At 33.1% G+C, this 20787-nt stretch overlaps 2 protein-coding genes across 3 annotated transcripts in view; one reads left to right on the top strand and one right to left on the bottom strand.

The window, feature by feature from the left end:
• ERO1A (endoplasmic reticulum oxidoreductase 1 alpha) overlaps positions 1–5680 on the top strand; it is a 52479-nt gene extending 46799 nt beyond the window's left edge. For both annotated transcript variants that reach the window (XM_077909307.1, XM_077909305.1), the window contains 2 exons: positions 25–158; positions 2468–5680. In XM_077909307.1, the coding sequence (XP_077765433.1) occupies positions 25–158; positions 2468–2528 (195 nt within the window). In that variant the 3' untranslated portion in view covers positions 2529–5680. The remainder of the gene's footprint in view (positions 1–24; positions 159–2467) is intronic.
• Positions 5681–6441: 761 nt separating this feature from the next.
• Positions 6442–20787, bottom strand: part of GPR137C (G protein-coupled receptor 137C) — a 65026-nt gene continuing 50680 nt past the window's right edge. The window contains exons 4-7 of the mRNA XM_077909308.1: positions 12371–12520; positions 10413–10538; positions 10100–10218; positions 6442–9249 (exon numbers count right to left, since the gene is read on the bottom strand). Of these exons, the coding sequence (XP_077765434.1) occupies positions 9072–9249; positions 10100–10218; positions 10413–10538; positions 12371–12520 (573 nt within the window). The 3' untranslated portion in view covers positions 6442–9071. The remainder of the gene's footprint in view (positions 9250–10099; positions 10219–10412; positions 10539–12370; positions 12521–20787) is intronic.

Here is a 20787-nt window from a genome sequence, read left to right as displayed (position 1 = left end):
TTTTTTTTCTTATTTCTGTTACAGATTCAGGGTTTGGGTACTGCTCTGAAGATTTTGTTTTCTGAGAAACTGATAGCAAATATGCCAGAGAGTGGGCCCAGCTATGAATTCCATCTAACCCGACAAGAAATAGTATCATTATTTAATGCATTTGGAAGGTTAGTTTGAATGTACTGAAATTGTTTTTGTTAGCCAAGTAAGTCTAATGCAAGTCATATATTCTCAGATAAAACTGGGTAAGGAATATCCTATTTAGTGAAATTATCTCACTACAGAATTCTGTGATTTTATGAAATACTTTAAGTATGTATACACCCACAATCATTAGGTATTATTCTTTCATCTATTGATTTTTATAATTATGACTAATTACTGATTGGACTTCAATATTCATCTTGCTGAATTTGTATATTTTTTTCTAATTATTTAAAAGTAGTTTTTTGTGCTGCCCACATATTTTTTGAAGGTCCTGGAAAAATCATGTTGTTTAATATAAGCATACATATAAAATTCCTTTGCAAATTCACCGTTATATAAAAAAGGTTAATAATACTTTAAAAATAATGAATTTTTGAGGTGCCTGGGTGGCTCAGTTGTTTAGATGTCTGCCTTTGGCTCAGGTCATGATCCCAGGTTCTTGGGATCTAGCCCCTCATGGGGCTTCCTGCTCAGCGAGGGAGGGAGGGCCCACTTCTTCTGAATTTCTTTTTTTTTTTTTAAAGATTTTATTTATTTATTCATAGAGACACAGCTAGAGAGAGAGGCAGAGACACAGGCAGAGGGAGAAGCAGGCACCACGCAGGGAGCCTGATGTGGGACTCGATCCGGGTCTCCAGGATCACACCCTGGGCTGCAGGCGGCGCTAAACCACCGCGCCACCGGGGCTGGGAGGGCCCACTTCTCCCTCTGCCCTTTCCCCTGCTTGTGTGCACGCATGCTTGCTCTCTCTCTCCCTCCCTCCCCCTCTCTCAAATAAGTAAATAAAATCTTTAAAAAATCTAATTTTTTTTCATAAAAATGATTGGAAGATAAACTTGAAATAAGGAACTTACATTACAGAATTTAAGTGTAGATATATTTCTTTCTTGCCTACCATGTAAATAATGCAGAGATTTATACAAAGTAACATTTTCTAAGGACTGCATTTCTTTGCTTTGAAAAAATTATGATATAATATTTTGGGTGTAAAATAATTGACCTTTAAAATTATTCTCTGGCACACAGAAACTTGACAGATAAAGTTGATTGAGAATTCTGCTACTTTTTCATGGTGGAGAGTAGAACTAAAATACACTTAAAATAATGACAAACTTTTTATAAAAAGTAATAAAAATAATTTGGTCACACATTTACTATTTTTACTCTTTATAGTCCAAAAGCTTTTATTTTTTGTGTATTTACTAAATGTGGAATATTGATTAGTTTTCAATATTTGTATACTTATACATACTTAAAGATTTTGCTTATTTATGTATTTTAGAGTGAGAGCCTGCATGAGCAGGGGGAGGGGCAAAAGGAGAGGGAGAAAGAGTCTCAGGCAGACTCTTGCTAAGTGGGAGCCCTACTCACAGCTCATGACCTGAACCAAAATCAAGAATCATATGCTTATCTGCCTGAGCCACCAAGGTGCTTCAACTTATGCATATTTAAAGTACATATTTTAATGCCTATGTAGTTTATATTTGTGTACTTTAAGCATGTGACTATAATTGTGAAACCTTTAAATACCTATTATTTTGAGGCACCTGGGTAGCTCAGTCATTTAAGTGTTTGACTCTTGATTTCAGCTCAGATCTTGATCCTAGGTTCATGATTTTAAGCCCTGTGTTGGACTCCACAGTGGGTGTGGAGCCTACTTAAAGAAAGAAAAAAAAAAATGACCTAAGTATTTTAATTAAGTATTGAAGTAGATTTATATATATTTAGTATATATAAATTGAGTATTTATATATACTAAAGTATATATACTAAGTATTGAATAGATTTATATATATTTATGTAATTTCTAATTCTGCATTTTAGAATTTTTTTAAAAAGAGATTTATTTATTTGAAAGAGTGAGGGGGAGAGCATGAGCAGGGGGGAGGAGCAGAGGTTGAGAAAAAAGCTGACTCCCCTCTGAGCAGGGAGCCTGACTCTACTTGGAGCTTGACCCTGGTACTCTGGGATCATGACCAGAGCCAAAGGCAGATGCCAAACTGATTGAGCCATCCAGGCACCCCTGTATTTTAAAGCTTTAATACTAAGTTTTGAATACTTAAAAATAACTAATTTCAGGGCAGTATTATCTTGGTTTTACAATGTCAAATTAAGAACTCAAGTACATCAAAATTGACTAAATGGTTTATGCATCTTTAAATTTATTGAAATAAATTACATGAAAATTTTCTGTGCTCTAAAAACGTAGTGTTGAATAACAAAAGGTATCTAAAATATCTTCTGAGAGAAATTTTTTTTTTGGTTACAGAATTTCCACAAGTGTGAAAGAATTGGAAAACTTCAGGAATTTGTTACAAAATATTCATTGAAGAAAACGGAAAACAAGTTGAAATATGCCTGTTTCTGGACTATGAAGGCCAAAGAGTGGAATTTCATTCAAAGGCATAAGAGCAATGACATTCTTAAGCCAAACATTTTATATAAAGCTTCTTTTATAAAAGAATTATATTGTTTTAAGTAAACAATTTTTTTAATTGTGTTAAGTCTATGTATAATATTATTGTGAGTAAAAGTAATGTTTTGATGATGTGATATAAATTTTAAAATTTAATATTGAATAAAATCAGGATTATCAAATTCATATATGTTAAAACTAAGTAAATGTAATTCTCTCAAGAATTTTTTGTGAGAAGATGTAATATAAATAAATCTATGGTTAGTGTATTGAGCGTTTAATAGGAAAATGCTAAGGAGGCTCATGAATAATCCATAATTATCAATCTGAAAGTTTTCAATACATTTATGGTTGCCAGATTTAGTAAATAAAAATACATAATGCCCAGTTAAATTTAAATTTGAATGAATATTTTTTTTTGTTTTTTTTTACATTTTTTTATTTGAATTCAATTTGTCAACATATAGTATAACACCCAGTACTCATCATATCAAATTGAATAATTTTTTTACTATAAGTATGTTGCATGCAATATTTGGGACATACTTATACCAGAAATTGTCTCTTACTTAAAATTCAAATTTAACTGGGAGTCCTGTGTTTTATCTGGCAACCTAAAAGTACACTGGTATGAAATAAATGACTTTGAGAAATTTATATTGCTATTTAGATTGGCTTGTTTCAGTGTGTAGAAAGATACAATAACAACTCAAAGACGGGATTTCTAAACGTCGTGAAAGGTTAAATAGATTTATATATTTATTCTCATACTTTACCTAATGCTGAATAAAATTTGGGGAAAAATTTATTTTTATATAATTTTAAATTTACAGAAAAGTTTCCAGGATAGTAGAAAGAACTCTTCATTCAGATTCACTAATTGTTCACATTTGCTTTACCTTTCATTCTCTCTCTCTCTATACACACACACACACACACACACACACACACACGTGTTTATTATTTTTTCCTAAATCATTTGAAAGTCAGTTCCAGGTATCGTGCCCTTTGAACCTTAAATACTTTAGTGTGTGATACTGGATTATTTTTTAAAAATGATTTCCTCTGGGAAAAAAAAAAGGAACTATATAATACTGTCAGCCTTAGAATAAGGAATCATTTTGAGTTCTGGTGTAAATAAAGTCCTTTTTGAGTTTGTTGTCCTTTATAATGCTTGATCTGTATAGTCATAGGGCATAGAATTTTTGTGTTTCGTACATGAGGTTCATTTCCTTTTTTCTCCTTAAAAATAAACTAATTTTTGGAGGTTTTCATTAGTGGAAGTTCAATGATAAAAATATTTGAAAGGGTTTAAGAATTTTGATCAAATTGTGAAAGAAATGATAAAAAAACTATACTTCAAAATGATGTGCCCTCTATCCATTTGAGTGGGTGTACCATGTTGAGATGTTGCATTATTAATAAAGTAGGGTTTATTTATATAATAGGTTAGAAATATCACCTTATACTGCTGTATACTTTTTCTTTTCTATGTCCCTAAAATCTGGTATAGTGCCAAGTACAGAGTAAGCACATGGTGGGTATCCAATAAATATTTGTTGAATGAATGTATTAATATATATTCAGTATCTCTTAAATGAATAACTCCAGAGCTATTTTTAACAGAATGTGTCATATTTTCTCTCTCCTCCCCTCATTTGGATAAGGCAGGAAAAGAAAGACCATTACCTACTAATTAAGTCAATATTCTTGGAGACTCAAGGGACTATGATGTAAGCACCATGTGTAAACGTTTAGAGGACATTTGTAGTACTCTGAACGTGTGGTGGAAGGGTTTTCGTGGCAATTTTGTCTGTATGCTTCTCTAACTCTCAGGTAATGCCCTCACCCTTTTTTTAAGTCAATCTTTTTGAAAGAATATTCCTATCATCATTTTGTCACCTCCCACTTGCTCCTTAACCAGAAATCTTGCTCTTGGCGCTGTAGTTCCTAACAATTTCTTCTTTTGAAGTAAAAAATTCCAATTCTAAATTCATAGTTCAGTTCACAAGCCATTTCTTGACTTTTTTTTTTTTTTTCCTGCATTTGATATTGTTTGGCAGCCCCTTCTTTAAAAATCTTTTTTCCCCCCTGGGTTCGTTATATGTCATTCCTGGGCTCCTGATGCATCCTTTTTTAGCCTCTTTTCATTTATGCCTTAAATGCTATTCCTTAGACTTTTGATTCTTGTTCTAGATCACCACCACTTCTCACTCTTGGGTAATTCCAATTCAATGATATAGAAGTCCTTATCTTCTTTTTTTTTTTTTTTTTAGAAGTCCTTATCATTAGTCTGTATTTCTCAATCTGTTTACCACGTCTTTACTGTTGTCCCACAGATACCTGTGTGTCTTAACCCTTTTCCCCCTAGATCTGTTTTTATGCCTGTGTTGCTTACTCTGGTTAATTTCAGAGCCATCATCTAAATTCTCTAGGCTCACTCCTCTTTGTCCTTCCCTAACCAGTCAGTGTGTAAGCGCTGTGGAGTTGATCTCCCTATCTTGAATGCTTTACTGTCCTTCCTTTTCTTTGCTCTTAATCTAGAAAACTACACTAACCTGCCTCCCTGATTCCAGCCTGTCTCCTCTCCTGCACCCCACGATGCTGCCACAGCAGACTTTGTAGAAGCACTTCAACAAGGTCCACTGATGTGTGTCTCCCAGCCCTGTCCCCAGCCCTCATGCTTTGATAAAACACTGAATTCTTCAGATATGCCGGGGTCAGGTTGCCACACATGGGTGCATGCTGCTCTCTCTGCATCATGTGCTCCCAGCCATCCTTCCTTACCTGGAATGTTTCCATTTCTCCTTGCAGGCCAGCATCAAGGTGGCCTCTGTGAAATCTCCCTTGTTCCACCCAAGGAGTACCCTCTAATCTCCTCTTTAATGTCACCACTGTAATTACAGCCTACCTCTATTGTGTCACATATTGTACTGTATTTTCTTTTAAACCTCCTTTATTAGAATGTGAGCTCCTTAAGGGCAGGAAAAGGAACTTGATCCATTTTTGCATCTCCATAGCATAATTTTTGGCAGATGAACACTTAATAAATGTTTGTTGAATAAACTGCTTTTCAAATGACAAATTTGTTGCATTAGGATCAGACCTTCACTCCAAATATTCCTTACAAAAAGAATTAATAGACTCCCAAGGATTTGTGGACTTCCAGGAGAGGTCAGTAAAGCTCCTTCTGAAATTGCATTCAAAATTTGGTGTGGTTTGGAACGCCTGGGTGACTCAGTGGTTGAGCGTCTCCCTTCCGCCCAGGGCATGATCCTGAAGTCCCACATTGGGCTCCCTGCATGGAGCCTGCTTCTCCCTCTACCTATGTCTCTGCCTCTCTCTGTGTCTCTCATGAATAAATAAAATCTTTAAAAAAATTTTTGGTGTAGTTTTGGCAAGTTATGTGGGAGTCTATTATGGAAAAATTGGTAACCCTTCTTTCAGGGGAAAGAGCAACATCACTGAAGAATTTCTTGAATAATCAAAGAATAGCTGCCCAAGATTATGGGCTAGCTAAATTTATTCCTGTTTAAAATTCAAGGAGAAGGAGAGAGGTGTTATAAGTTATTTCATACAAAGATTTTTCTTAGCTTAATGTTTGAATAAATGTACTATCAAGATCCTATTGCATTTTAAAGTGTATGGCAGTTCATGTCAAATCAGTGTATAGTATTAAGGGACGTGATGTCCAGATACAAGATCACTAACTCATTTGTAATTCCTGATATTTTTCTCCTTTCTTTGGTAGTACTAGGGTTCTTATCCTTGTGTGCTAGAAACTCAGTGTTGTCAATTGACACATTTAAGAAAACCAGACCACCAAATAAAAGCACAAACACTTTTATTTTTAACAGTAGTGTTTTGTTACAATTTAGTGAAACAACAAATAAATACATTCATTGGCCACAGCTATACTTTTACAACCAGTTTGAAACTGATTATATAGCTGAGAAACACTGTTAAACAATAAAAAAGGCAGCTATGCATAAAAAAGCCACTTTAGCTATAAATTACACCTTTCATAAAACTACAACCAGCTATAATGAGTGGTAAGAGTTTCAAAATTAATGACCACCCAAATGAAACGATAAAACAAGAACTGCTAGTCACTGTAGAATTACACACTTAAGCAATGAAATTCACTGTTCTAATTAATGAACCGAAAAAAGGTTTGAAATTGTCATCATGTGCTTCAGTGCAGGATGAGCAGGGAATCGGTAGCCCTTTGATTTCATCAACTCCTTTTGAGACCAAACTTAAAGTGCTTCTAGTGCTTTGGAATTTTTAAGCAAATATTGGGCCAGAAGCTTATCTTTCTCTTTGGTGATGTATTGTGGGAGATGTGTATAAGGAGACAAATGCAAGAATTCAGGTACCCTAGTCAGTGATAAGAATAAATATACAAATCTGAAATTTGGAAGAATCAACTAATGCAGCTGAAAGAACCAAGATATTTTACTTGGAATCTTTTTTTTAAAAAAGTAATCTTTGCTTATCTGGTCAAATAGGAACGCTACCTAGGAAGGCCTTAGAAAAATTTACCTTATTTACTTTGAACCCCAAGGATTCACAGAGATAATACATCTTTTCAGATAGTTCTAGGTAGATACCCAACATTATTAGGAAAATAAATAGTTGGCATTCTAAAAAGATCTAATAACTGAAGTTGTCCTCAAAATATACTCAGTTAAGTGCATGTTACCTTGTCACGTAAATATCAAGGTTAACTTCTGTAATTTGGTTATAATGAGAGAACTTAGAAACAAACCCAAAGTAACATTTATAACCATATAACCATAGGTTTATGCTTCTGATGGAGTTCAAAGTCATTTTGTATGATAAAAAGATGGAATTTCTTTGGCTGTGAACCAGCCTCTCAAAAGACCAAAAATATTTAAAATTTCATTTGTTCCTGTTACGCTTGTGTGAGGTTACTAAATAAGCAATTATTAAAACATTGAATGGTATTTTTTTCATTGAAAGGTATTTTAAGAGTAGAAATAAAACATTCTAATCAAAGTAGAAGACAGAAAAGGACAGTTGTATTAGTTCAGTTCTGAAGAAATAGGTCAGCAGACAATTTTAAGTAGCTACTCATCTTTAAGGATGTGACAACTTCCCAATGTTGCCTGTTTCCTTGGCATCTTGAGGTATTCAGCATCTACTTCTTTCCATATAGACACTGGTAGAAAGTGCATTTTAAGATCCTTTATTACCTTAGCCTACCATATATATATATATATTTTTTTTTAGATTTGGGATAGGACATTCAAGACAGTTTTAATATAATTCTAGAAGTATTCCAATATTGTTAAACAGTGGATTTATACTTACCTATTTAGTACCTTTACAACAATTTGCTTATTTAGTGCTGGAATTAATTTGAATTAAATTTAATCTGGCTTTGCCCATATATAAGATATAAAAATGGAAAACTAAAGGAGGAATTATATGTCTTACAAAGTATTGCACTTGAGTTTACTGCCATAATGTATCATGATTTAATTTACCTGAGGACAATCCTGATTCAATAGGTACAATCAGCTATATCTTGTTCAGCTAAATCCAATGCTTTTGAAAATGTATTTATGTTTTAACTTAGAATTGTACATTTTATGAATAATTCTTAAATGCATCTGTAAACTTGTTTAGTCCCAAGAAGTTTCTACCAAAATCTCCCTATGCAAAAATCACTATTGCTTTCTTGAAGAATCATGCTTAAACTACTACAGATATCTTAATCAGATGAAATAACCACTTGACCAATTCTACTCAAAGTAGCCACATAATTTTCACTGGTATACTTTCTTCTTGTAGAAATGGCTGTGGCTTTCCAAAGAACACTGCTGGTCATCACTGTAAAGGATTACTGTGGTCTTTTAAAAATGACTGAATAATTTCAGTTGGTATCTTAAAATCATGCTTAAAAGAACTGTCTTCAATGATTACACGTTTTTTAGATTTTAAAAAAGAATGATACATTGTTAACCTTAATCCTGTGCACTGTTCACACTAAAATTTTTATTGGGTAGGAATTCTACATAGAATATACCACTGAATATACAGGCTTTGATTTTTCATAGGAAAATTGCCTCCTAATTAGGTGTACAATATAGTATCCCAGTGTGAACACTGGAGTGTGACTTTGGGGACTGCAGTGTACTCTTTCAGAACAAAGATAAAAGTGCAAATATGCAAATACACATTTGATGTTTCAAAGTCAGGATGTTTGCAGCCATCAATCCTTTTCTTCCACTCCAAACTTCCCATTTTACTTCATTTTGCTATGAAGAGGTCAAAAATAACAAGTGTGTCCTCTGCTGAACACAGCCACATTTCTAGGCTTTGTTTTCAGTTGCAACAGATAATGGAATGTTAATGTAGATGGAATTTAAACACATTGAATATACACGTTCATGAAAAACAATGGAAGAATCATGGCTTGGTAATGCTTTCAGTTTTGTGGTGTTACATACAAGCTATGGTGATTGCTCATATCTAAATTGCTACAAGTAAAGAGCAAAGGAGCAGTGTCTGTCACAGGTCCATTCAGGTGGGGAGAGACTGTGTAACTGTTGTTGCCACACCCAGTCATGGTGCCATACCAGCCCAAACCTTGCGAATTTGGTAAACTGCAACAAAAAAGGCAAAAAAGCCACAGGATTGTGAACAGGATATAGGTCACATTGACATGTTTAGTGTTCAGTGACTTTTATAATACAGTTATATCAAATATATTGAAATACATTCTTTGCCAAATAACACAATAGCTTTCTACAAAATGTAATGACTTTAATATCCTTGATTTTATATGACATAGTACAGAAGAATAAATACATCGGGACTTAGAACTTGATTATCAGATAATAATATAGTGCTTACTAAGGACTGGGTTGTATTCTAAGACATGTTTGTGTGTGTGTGTGTGTGTGTGTATAATCTTCACAAACCTATTTAAACTTCACAACAATCCTATTAGATAAATTCTATTACCACTATTTTACAAGTGAAAAACAGGCTAAAAAAGGCGGCTAAGTAACTGTCCAAATGAACTGAGAATGGTTTTAGAGTAAGAAGGACACACGTTTTCCTGTGGCACCTCAGCTTCCCCAGAGTTTCATGTAGGGTTTCTCAGTGGGTTTTGAATAGCACTATAGATAAGGAAACATAATCATGCTAATTGTATTCCTTCCCTGCTCACCAAGCTCTGCCAGCTTTGAACAAACATGGAATTCTGAAATGAGATGGTACCATTTTATGTCCAAATGTATTTCTCAAATAAAGGTAATGCATAGGCTTAGAGTTAGATGATAATTCTTTATAGTACAGGTCCCCACTACGGATGTAACATCTACTTTTCTAAAATCCAGTTTAAGTGATCTTATTTATTGACATTTGTCACCAAATCCCCTTTTTTCATATTTGGGTTAAAGCTTACATTTGTTCTTTCCAATCTATTCAGTACTAATCTAGTATATCTACCTTCCTTCTCTTGAACTTCCCAGTCTTGGCAAGTCATCATCACTATCGTATCGTCTTGGATTGTCGAAAAAGTAAGCTCTGGAACTATAATTGTGACTATTTATCATGCCAGCAGGTGCCTGTGAACAAAGTATTAGATAACATATGAAGATTTACTTTTTAAGAAAGGAGGCTGAGATCTATAATGCTTTTTAGTCTTAAACTTTCCCCAAAAGAGAAAATCAACATAAATGTTTCATTATTATTATTTTTAATGTTCCATTATTTTTAAAAATAAGGGAAACAGGCACTGGGGAATATTATGATATCATACCAAATTCTGGTTTAATCTCTGCGCCCGGAAAAAGAGTACCACTGACCATGCTGGCACATGTTCCCATAGAAAGAGGACCATTCCAAATACTATATACTCTTCTCCACTTATGTCTTCTATATGAGCCTGTAAACAGAGTATGATAGAGCAATTTTTAAATCTGTTTTATGTATAAGCAGTCACCTGCCACAATTAATTTGCCTCAGGTAGGGTAAGTTAAAACACATTAACCATAGGCACATAAATCTCTAAATTCATTTTCCATATTTAGTGGTTTCATATCCTTTAAAGGACATAAAAATGCTTTGATGTTAAATAGAATAAAAAGCTATTAACTTTTTCAATCATCAATTTATGAAAATATTTTAATATATCAATAAGTTGGAGTGATCTCATTTTTAGGCTGCATAGTCTAAAGACAGTTAAAAAGAAACTACTGGGGGATCCCTGGGTGGCGCAGCGGTTTAGTGCCTGTCTTTGGCCCAGGGCGCGATCCTGGAGACCTGGGATCAAATCCCACATCGGGCTCCCGGTGCATGGAGCCTGCTTCTCCCTCTGCCTGTGTCTCTGCCTCTCTCTCTCTCTCTCTCTATCATAAATAAATAAAAATTTAAAAAAATTATTTAAAAAAAAGAAACTACTGGTTCTAGCTACTACTTAGGTAACATACTACATAGCATTTACTGAGTTACATCTGTAGAGAAATGACACATGTTAAGTTGCTCAGCTCTGCTGTTATTTAAACATATGCTTTTGGGCCTCAACTTCATATTGAATTTGCTTTTATTCTACTAGATGTTGGGAGAGAGAAATGGCAAAAGGAGTGAAGAGAATCTGCTACCTGGAACTACATAAGAAAATTCCTTTCCGGGATCCCTAGGTGGCGCAGCGGTTTGGCGCCTGCCTTTGGCCTAGGGCGTGATCCTGGAGATCCAGGATCGAATCCCACATCCGGCTCCCGGTGCATGGAGCCTGCTTCTCCCTCTGCCTGTGTCTCTGCTTCTCTCTCTCTGTGACTATCATAAATAAAAAAAAAAAAAAAAAAAAAACAGAAAATTCCTTTCCTAGGAGAAGGGGGAAAAATCTGTTTTCTTTAGAAAGGTAACTGAAATTCTGATAAAACGATATTCCAGAATGCCTTAAAGTCAGTACAAAGTTTAATACAAAGACATGACACGTAGCTATGTCAAATTGCACTTCTTAGGAAGGGGATGGAGAATGCTGGGAAGTTAAATATGATAGAATACTGGGAATTACTACAGCAAACAGCTGGATACCCAAGGAGCTATGAATGCTCTCCCATTATCATGACTGATAATATACAATTTTCATAAAAATCCCTTAAATATCTAAAACCAAACCAAATATTTAGGTTATATGTAGGTCTCGGGTTTGAGAGAATAAACTCCATCCTCACAAATTAAAAACATACCCATATTCACTAGCTAATGACAGGCAATCTATTTATCTAGAGATATTTTTATTTTATTTATTTATTCATAAGAGACATAGAGAGAGAGGCAGAGGCATAGGCAGAGGGAGAAGCAGGTTCCCCGCAGGCAGCCTGATGCGGGAGTCAGTCCCAGGACCTTGGGACCAGGCCCTGAGCCAAAGGCACTCAACCACTGAGCTACCCAAGCTAGAGATATTTAAACACTATCCTTGAAAAATTAGTAAAATAGGTTCATGACCAATAGGTTTATGGAAATATTAGTATCATCTACAAAAAAAAAAAGAAAGAAAGAAAGAAAGAAAGAAAATACTCCTTTGGGAGAAGTTCTCTCTGAAGAATGATTTTAAGTGACACATGTAAATGAGGATTTTTGAGCACAGAACTTTATGATTACTGTTAGTAGCTGGAGATAAGTGTTTGTAAGTCAAACACTTAAAATGTTTCCTTAGTTAAGGCTAATTTTATTATTATATTATTTGATTAGCAATACAAGTTAGCTACTTACCTTATCTGAAAGATTATCCCAGCCATAATTAAATGGACTTTCTAATGTATCCTGAGATATGGTGATCACCACTAAATTATAACATGCTCTTGAAGAGTAGAGAAGAATGACTACAGAGCCTACGACAACAGTCTGGCACAGAGACATACCCTAGAAGAGATAAAAACTCATCATCATGAAACTGCACATTTGTCATGACAAACTGTTATCCAGATACAACACAGTCACCTCTTGCAATGCACTCTTAGAAAATACTGAGTGAGCACCTATTGAAATAAACTCTTGATTATCTTGCTTTACAATGCCTATTCTTGGAATAATTTGTGTTTAAACTACCCTATTAATACAAATAAGTAATTTGTCAACTTTCCTAATGGCAGCTGGAGGGAGATTTTGTCCTGCCAAGGTTATCTTACTCCCTTAAGTAATATATGAGCAAATAAGTTGGCAAAATTGATACTAATGAGGGAAGTAGTTTAGTCATAATAAGAAAAGAATGGGAAATAGAAGCGTTATTTCATTTCATACACTTAATTTCTAATGAGGTACAAAATTAGAATAGAAATAAGCTCCTATGTTATTTGCTTCTTTCTATTAAAGAGTTGATGTTAGTCCCTTAATGACGTCATTATGTTGAGAACAAAATGATATAGGCACTCAAATGCATGTTCAAATCCATAATATTAAAAAAAAAAAAAAAACAAATCCATAATATTTTAATACCAAGGATTCAATTGTTTCCCCAGATAGAAAACCATACAATTTAGTTCACTCACAATTTAGTACTCACATTCTATTGAAGTATATGTACTGGAGAAAAGTGTAGTATCATCTTTTTTACAGGGATTTGTAACCTGGGGTTTGTATTTCAACAATTGGTTTCCTTGGTAATCCTATTTATCTTAAACATTACAAACATTATTCGGAGAGGTGACACAATTGCCAAAGAGCCCCATTGCAAAAAACACCAATGTGGTGTTTTGAAAGTTTATGTTCTGGTTGTCACAATGATGGCATTTAGCGCACAAGGGTGGGGGATGCTAGATGATCAGTAATCCTCAGGAGAGTTCTCCACATGAGAGAATTCCTTTCTGACCATCATAACTTTCCAGTATCATCTTAGATATTCATGAAGACCTAAAAAACCCGTTTGTAATGATCTGAGCCAAAACCTAATTGTTTTATATATAAATAATATTTATGTTTGCATAGTTTAAACAGATGCCAATATTTCCAGACACATATATATCATGTAAACTGAGGGAACTTTTCCTTTGTTTTGTTCAGAACTTTATCAAGAATGGTCAAATATTTCAGAAAATCATGAAACTGACAACAATACTGTGTGTGGTATGTAAGGCACCAACACAATACCCCTGTAACAATCTGTATTTATAGTTGTCCCATTCAGTTTCCCATTCAGTTTCTTTTTTTTTTTTTTGTTCCCCATTCAGTTTCTATGTATAGATAACAAGCATCTGACTAGTACATCATGTCCCAAAATTTACATATTGAAATATTTGTTAATTACTTTCCTTTTATTTCCTCTTTATATTATGGGTAATTATGTTGAATTTTTGAAGTTATGTTTGTAGGCAGATTAATAATTAATAATTAATAATAATTTTAATTGCAGGATAGAAAGAGTTTATTAAAAATACTTAGAAGAGTATGATGGGTTTGGTAGGATTAAGAGGATTATTATAACTGATTTCTTTATAAGAACAGCACAATTTTAGAGGTACATAAGAAGAACTAAAAGATAAAAGATACCTTGAAAGATGTTGAAAGAGTACCTTTTTTGAGCTTACTCACTACCATAACAAAAAGTATATGTGACAATAAATAAACCCTAGCAAGACTAAAATTTTCTAAAGTCAAGGCTATAATTTTCTACAGTGTGCATTTTTATTTTTGTGAATCCCCAAAAAAGTTGTTAATAAAAAAGCTAATCTAAAACCAATCCAGATCCAATTTTAAAAGTACTATATTATTAAAGAAACATTAGGTATCAAGAAGTTAGAATGCTATAAGCATTACCATTCCTTTAAAATAATCATAAGTAACTTTACAGAGAAATAAAATGACTGCTAAAAAGACATAATAGGGAAAGACTCTGCTTATACCTGTAAATACTATAAAAACTAAAAAAGTCGTGAGAAAAGAGCAAAGAATCAATAATACTGAGGCTATTAATAAAATAAAACAAAATTACAGCTAGATTACATACATATAACAATGAAAGAAGCCCACTAATTTAGAAAACAAATTAAGATTGTTTAAGCAAAGTACAGGATTACAAAACAAAACAAAACAAATGGAAGCTGTTGTCAAAAAGTTAAAGAAAATCTTCCTAAAATGAATAGAGTCATAATAGGCAATTCTACTCAGGAGCAATCCTCAAGGTATCTTTCTCCCTTCCTCTATCTCTGACACCTACACCACTTTTTCAGTAATTCCATTCCAGACAAAGGATGAGTTACACCTCACTCCAGGATGCATATTATTAACACATTGGTATGCATGTCATTGACTATAGTTCAGTATTTGTTTACAGGTATTTTTAAATACAGATATGCAGAAACTTCAACTTACCATTCACTGAGTTTTGATAAATGTGTATACCAGTATAGCCAAATCTCTACCAAAGCAGAGAATATAATCATCACTCTAGAAAGTCCCTCACACCCCTTCCCATCACCCAAAACCTCAGAAATGTATACTCTTCTGCTTCTGTTTTTACCACAACTTAGTTCTGAACTTCATATAAATGGGACCAGAGAATATGAACTCTTGTGGTTTCACTCAGCATGTTTTCTGCTTCATCCATGTTGTCGGATATTTCAGTAGTTTGGTCTTTCTATTGCCGAGGTAGATAATTAGAATGACCAACTCCTTCTGGGTTGCTCAAGAGTTTCCTAGTTTTAGCACTGAAAGTCCCACATCCCAGAAAACTTCTCAGCCCCAAAGAAACCAGGACAGTTAATCATACTAATTTCACTGTATAATTACATGAGATTGTTTCTATGACAGTTCCTTCTCTTGATGCACATTTTCTATAAATATTCTTATAAAATCTTTTTGTGAGCATGTGCTTTCACTTCTTTGTGGTAAATGCCTAAGAATGGAATTACTGGGTCATGTGGTAGGTATAAGTTCAGCTGTAGAGGAAACTACCAGATCTTTTTCCAAAATGGATGTACAATTTTACACTTCCAATAAAGTATGAGAGTTCCAGTTGCTCCACATCCTAGTGAACATTAGGGGTTTTCAATCTTTCTAATTATAGCCATGCTGGTAGATGTGTAGTAGCATCTCATTTTGGTTTTAAACTGCATTTCTCTGAAGACTGCATTTGGCTTATTAGCCGTTTGTATATCTTCTTTGTGAAAAATCTATTCATATCTTTTACCACTTCTAAATTGGGTTTTTTTTTTTAATTGAGTTGTAGGAGATCTCTATATATGCTGGAAATAAGTCCCTTGTCAGAAATACGTATTGCAAGTATTTTCTTGAAGTCTGTGGTTTGCCTTTGCATTTTCTTAGACTTTTTTTTGGATGAGAAAGTTGAACTTTTAATTAAGTCTAATTTATCAATTTTTTCCTTCTGATTACTTTCTATGACCCAAGACATCTTTGCTTACACCCAAGTTGTAAAAATATTCTTCTGTATTTACTTTTAGAAGCTTTAGAGTATTTTCATTTATTTTTAGGTCTATGATCCATTTAAAAATTTTTTTGTATGGGTATAGTTTGAGATGGAGTTAGGGGTTCATTTTCTTTCATATGGATATCCAGTTTTTCCAGCCTTATTAGTTAAAAAGCTTTCATTTTCCCTTTGGATTGCTTTAGTACTTTTGTCAAAAATCAAAAGATCTTACAAATGTGGATTGATTTCTAGGCTTTCTATTCTGTTCCATTGATCTGTTTGCCTCTTTTATGCCAGTCATACAGTGTTTTAATTATTGTAGCTTTATACTAAATTTCAAAGCTATGTAGTGTAAGTCCCCTGCTTTTTAAGGGTTTCCTTCTCCATTATTCAGTATAATAGCCATTAGCTACATGTGAGTATTTACATTCATATTAAATTAAAATAAATTACTTACTTGAGAGAGAGAGAGAAAGAACGAAAGAGAGAGCGCGAAGGGGAGGCTGGGGCTGAGGGAGAGGGAGAGAGAAAGAGAGAAAGAGAGGAGAGGGAGTAGCAGACACTTCACTAAGCAGGAAGCCCAGTGTGGGGCCTGATTCCAGGACTCTGAGATTGGACCCTGAGGTCAGGACCCTGAGATCAGGACCCGAGCCAAAGGCTGACACTATCAATTGTGCCACCCAGGCACTCCCTATAAAGGACTCTTAACTACAGGAAACATACTGAGGGTTGCTGGAGAGGAGGTGGGTAGGAGGATGGGGTTCTGGGTGATGGGCGTAAGGAGAGCACATGATGTAATGAGCACTGGGTGTTATATGCAACTGATGAATCACTGAACTCTACCTCTGAAACTAATAATATACTATATGTTAATTAATTGCATTAAAATTTTTTAAAAATTAAATGATCAGTTCTGTCACAATAGCTACCTTTCAAGTGCTCAAATGTTACACATGGCTAGTTACCACACTGAATAATGCAGATATAAAATACTCTCATCATTGCACAAAGTTCTGTTAGAGTACTACTTTAGAAGTATTAAGTCCTTTTCATTTCCACATAAATTTTAGAATAAAGTTGCCAATTTCTGTTTTAAAGAAACTCATGGTAGAGTTATGATTAGGATTTCTTTGAATCTGTAGATTATTTTGGGAAGAATTGCCATCTTAACAATACTGCATCTTCCAATCCATGAGCAATTGTCTCCATTGATTTAAATCTTAATTTCTCTCAGCAATATTTTGTAGTTTTTTCAGTATAGAGGTATCGTATTTTGGAAAATTTGTTCTGAAGTATTTTGTTTTTTTATGCTAATATAAATGTGTATTTTTAAAAATTTCATCTTCTAATTATCTGGCCTTGGCTATATATAAAAATACAATATTTTATTATATTTTTTAATTTTTATTTTTCATATATTTATTTTTATATAAAAATACAATATAATTTTTGTATTTTGAACTTGTATCCTGAGAACCTGCTGCATTCACTCATAAGTTCTAGTAGTTATCAAGTAGTTATTTATTTAAATATATAGTTATTTAAGATGTTCTACCAAAGCAATTCTGTTGTCTGCAATTAAAGAGTTTTACTTTTTTATTTCCAATTTTATACTTAAAAAATTTTTTTTCTTGGAATATTGAGTAGAAATAGTGAGAAGGAGCATCCTTGCTTTGTTCCCAACCCTAGGGACAAAACAATACTTTAAGTATGATTTCATTGTATATTTTTTATAGATGCCTTTTATCAGATCGAGGAATATTCCTAATATTCTATATTCTGTTTGTTGTTTTAAATCAAGGAGGGTCTGAATTTTGTCAAATGTATTTTCTACAGCTATTCAAATTGCTATTTGTTTTATTCTCTTCTCGGAATGTAGTGAATTAAATTGATTGATTTTCAAACATTAAACCTATTTTGCATTCCTGGGATAAACTCTTCTTGGTCATGATTTATTATCCTTTTTATATGTTGCTTAGATTCTGCATCTTTAAGTATAAAGGACACTAGTTTGTGATTTTTGTTTTGTAATATCTTTGTCAAGTTTGGTATCACAGTAATGCTGTCCTCATTAAATATATCAGAAAGTGTTCCTTCTTTTTTTTTTCAAAAGAATCTGTTTAATATTAGTATTATTTTTTCTTTAAGTATTTGATAAAATTAACTAGTGAAACCATCTGAACCAAACAGTTTTCTTTGAGGGAAATTTCTGATAACAAATTAAATTTCCTTAATAAGCACAGGGTTATTCAGATTTTATATTTTGTCTTCTAACAATTTGTTAAGTTGTATTTTTTTTAAGTTGTATTTTTAAAGCAACTTGTCCATTTCCTTTAAGTTGTCAAATTTGCTCACGCAGAGTTGTTCATAATATTCCTTCATTTTTCTTTTAATGCCTAGTAATATCTATAGTGATATTCTCTCTTTTATTCATGGTATTGGCAGTTTGTTTTTTCACTCTGCTTTTTCCTGTACACAAAATTTGTCGATCTATTCACAAAATTAACTTTTGGCTTTAATTTCTTTATTGTTATTTTCTGTTTCACTGATTTCTATTCTTATCTTTATTATTGCATCCTTCCACTTATTTTGCCTACTTTTCTAAATTAACTTTGTCCTAGTTTCCCCTTGTAGTTTCTAAGGTGAAGTCTTAGGTTACAATTTTGTATCTTTCTTCTATTCTAATATATAGCATTTAAGGATATATTTTTTCTCTTCAAGCACTATTTTGAGCAACATCCTACAATTCTTGGTATATTGTATTTCATTATTCTTCTATATGAAATATTTTCTAATTTCCCTTGTGATTTCTTCCTTTTCCCACGAGTTATTTAGAACTATGTTGTATAATTTGGAATTATATAATTTGGAATTTTAGATATCATAATGTTATTGATATTTAACTGCATTATGGCAAGAGAACACTCTGAATCCAACTCTTTTGAATGTATTGATACTTGTCTTATGGTCCACTGTATGGTTTATTTTGATGACCATTTCCATGCTCAGCTGAAAAGAATGTGTATTCTCCAGTTACTGAGAGTCAATTAACTCAGGGGTTGATAATGTCCTTCAGAGTTTTTGTACTGATACTTTGTTTTCAATTGTTGAGGGTGGGGCATTAAAATCTCCAACTATAATTGTATAGATTCCCTACCTCCACTATTTCTTCCTATTTGGTAAATCTTTTTTCTACTTTATTCCCTACTGTTTTGGCTTCATGTGCATATTTATAATTTTTAAAATTTAAATTCAATTAGCCAACATATAGTAGTACATCATTAATTTCAGATGTAGAGTTCAATGATTCATCAGTTGCATATAACACCCAGTGCTCATCACAAAACCTGCCTTCCTTAATGCCCATATTTATAATTTTTATCTCTTTCTGATTAAATGTACCTCTTTATATTTGGTTATATTCTTTGCTTCCTGATGAAAGGTATCTTTATATCTGGTAATATTCTGTCTTTAAGTCTATTTTATCTGATGTTAGAGGGCCTTTTATGCATACTGAATGCAGCGTAGTTTCTGTCTATTTTTGATAGCTGTATCTTTTTTTATATTTAAAGTGCCATTTTGACAGTCTCTACTTTTTAATGGGAATGTTTGGTCCATTAACGTTGAATATAATTGGTGATATGTTTGGATTTAGACCTTACATTTTACTGTTTTTCTGCTTGTCCCTTTTGTGTTTTGTTGTTGGTCTTGTTTGTTTTTCCTCTATCTCTTATGTCCTGTGTTCTTTTGGGTTAATTTAATATTTTTTAGAATTTCATTTATCTTTTGGATTTTTAACTATTCTTCACTAGTTTTTGTTTTTGCCTTAAATGGTTGCTCTAGGGCAGTAGTTCTTAAAGTGTGGTCAAGGGACCTTAAAGACCAAAATCAAAATGACTTAAAAAAATGATTTAACAAAGACACTGAGATGTTATTTACCTATTGTACTGTAATTCTCTTTTGAATGTACAACAGAGTTTTCCAGACTAAGTGATGTCAACACTTTGTGTGCATGTGTATTCTTGTGTTTTCTCGAATTCCTATTATAATAGTATTAGCGTATAAATAGGTGCATTTTCAGAGATTAATTTAGCTTGTTCTTTTACTTTTACTGGGTTCTTACTAGGTTTCTTTGGTTATACCTGCTGTATCTGCTGAAACCTCATTATCACCCAATAAGTAGTTATTTTGAAATCCTTGTATCTCCATGGAAGTACAAGAATTGGTACTCCTGATAGATTTGTTTTACAATATTTAAGAACTTTCTTCAAAAAACTTAAAAAACTTTAAATTTGATGTTAAACTCGTTTTATAAATTAATCATATATTACTCTAAAATGAAAAAATATTTTTTCATATTAATGAATTATTGGCTTAAGAATGGGGAATTAATTTTTAATGGATATAGAGCTTCAGTATGGGATAATGAAATGTTCTGGAGATACATAGTGTTGATGGTTGCACAACAGTATGAATATACTTAATGCCACTGAACTGTACACTTAAAAAATAATATTTATATTCTATCACAATAAAAAATATCTTTCTCAACACACATCTCTGTTTACCTCTAAGATGCTGAAAAAGATGAAAGTGATTAGAATTCTATGACTCAATAAAGAAAGGAATCTACCTCAAAGGAACTGGATGAAATTGATTTCTGTTTTGTTTCATCAAATAAAATGTAATGAAAATTATCTTTCAATAGGCTTTGCAAATGTTAATAATTTACCTTATTGTGTCTTCTATGACGGAAACGTTTTGAATA

The sequence above is a fragment of the Canis aureus genome, chromosome 9, assembly GCF_053574225.1.
Source record: "Canis aureus isolate CA01 chromosome 9, VMU_Caureus_v.1.0, whole genome shotgun sequence".
NCBI classification, from domain to species: Eukaryota; Metazoa; Chordata; class Mammalia; order Carnivora; family Canidae; genus Canis; species Canis aureus.
This window is presented reverse-complemented; position numbering and strand designations above follow the sequence as displayed.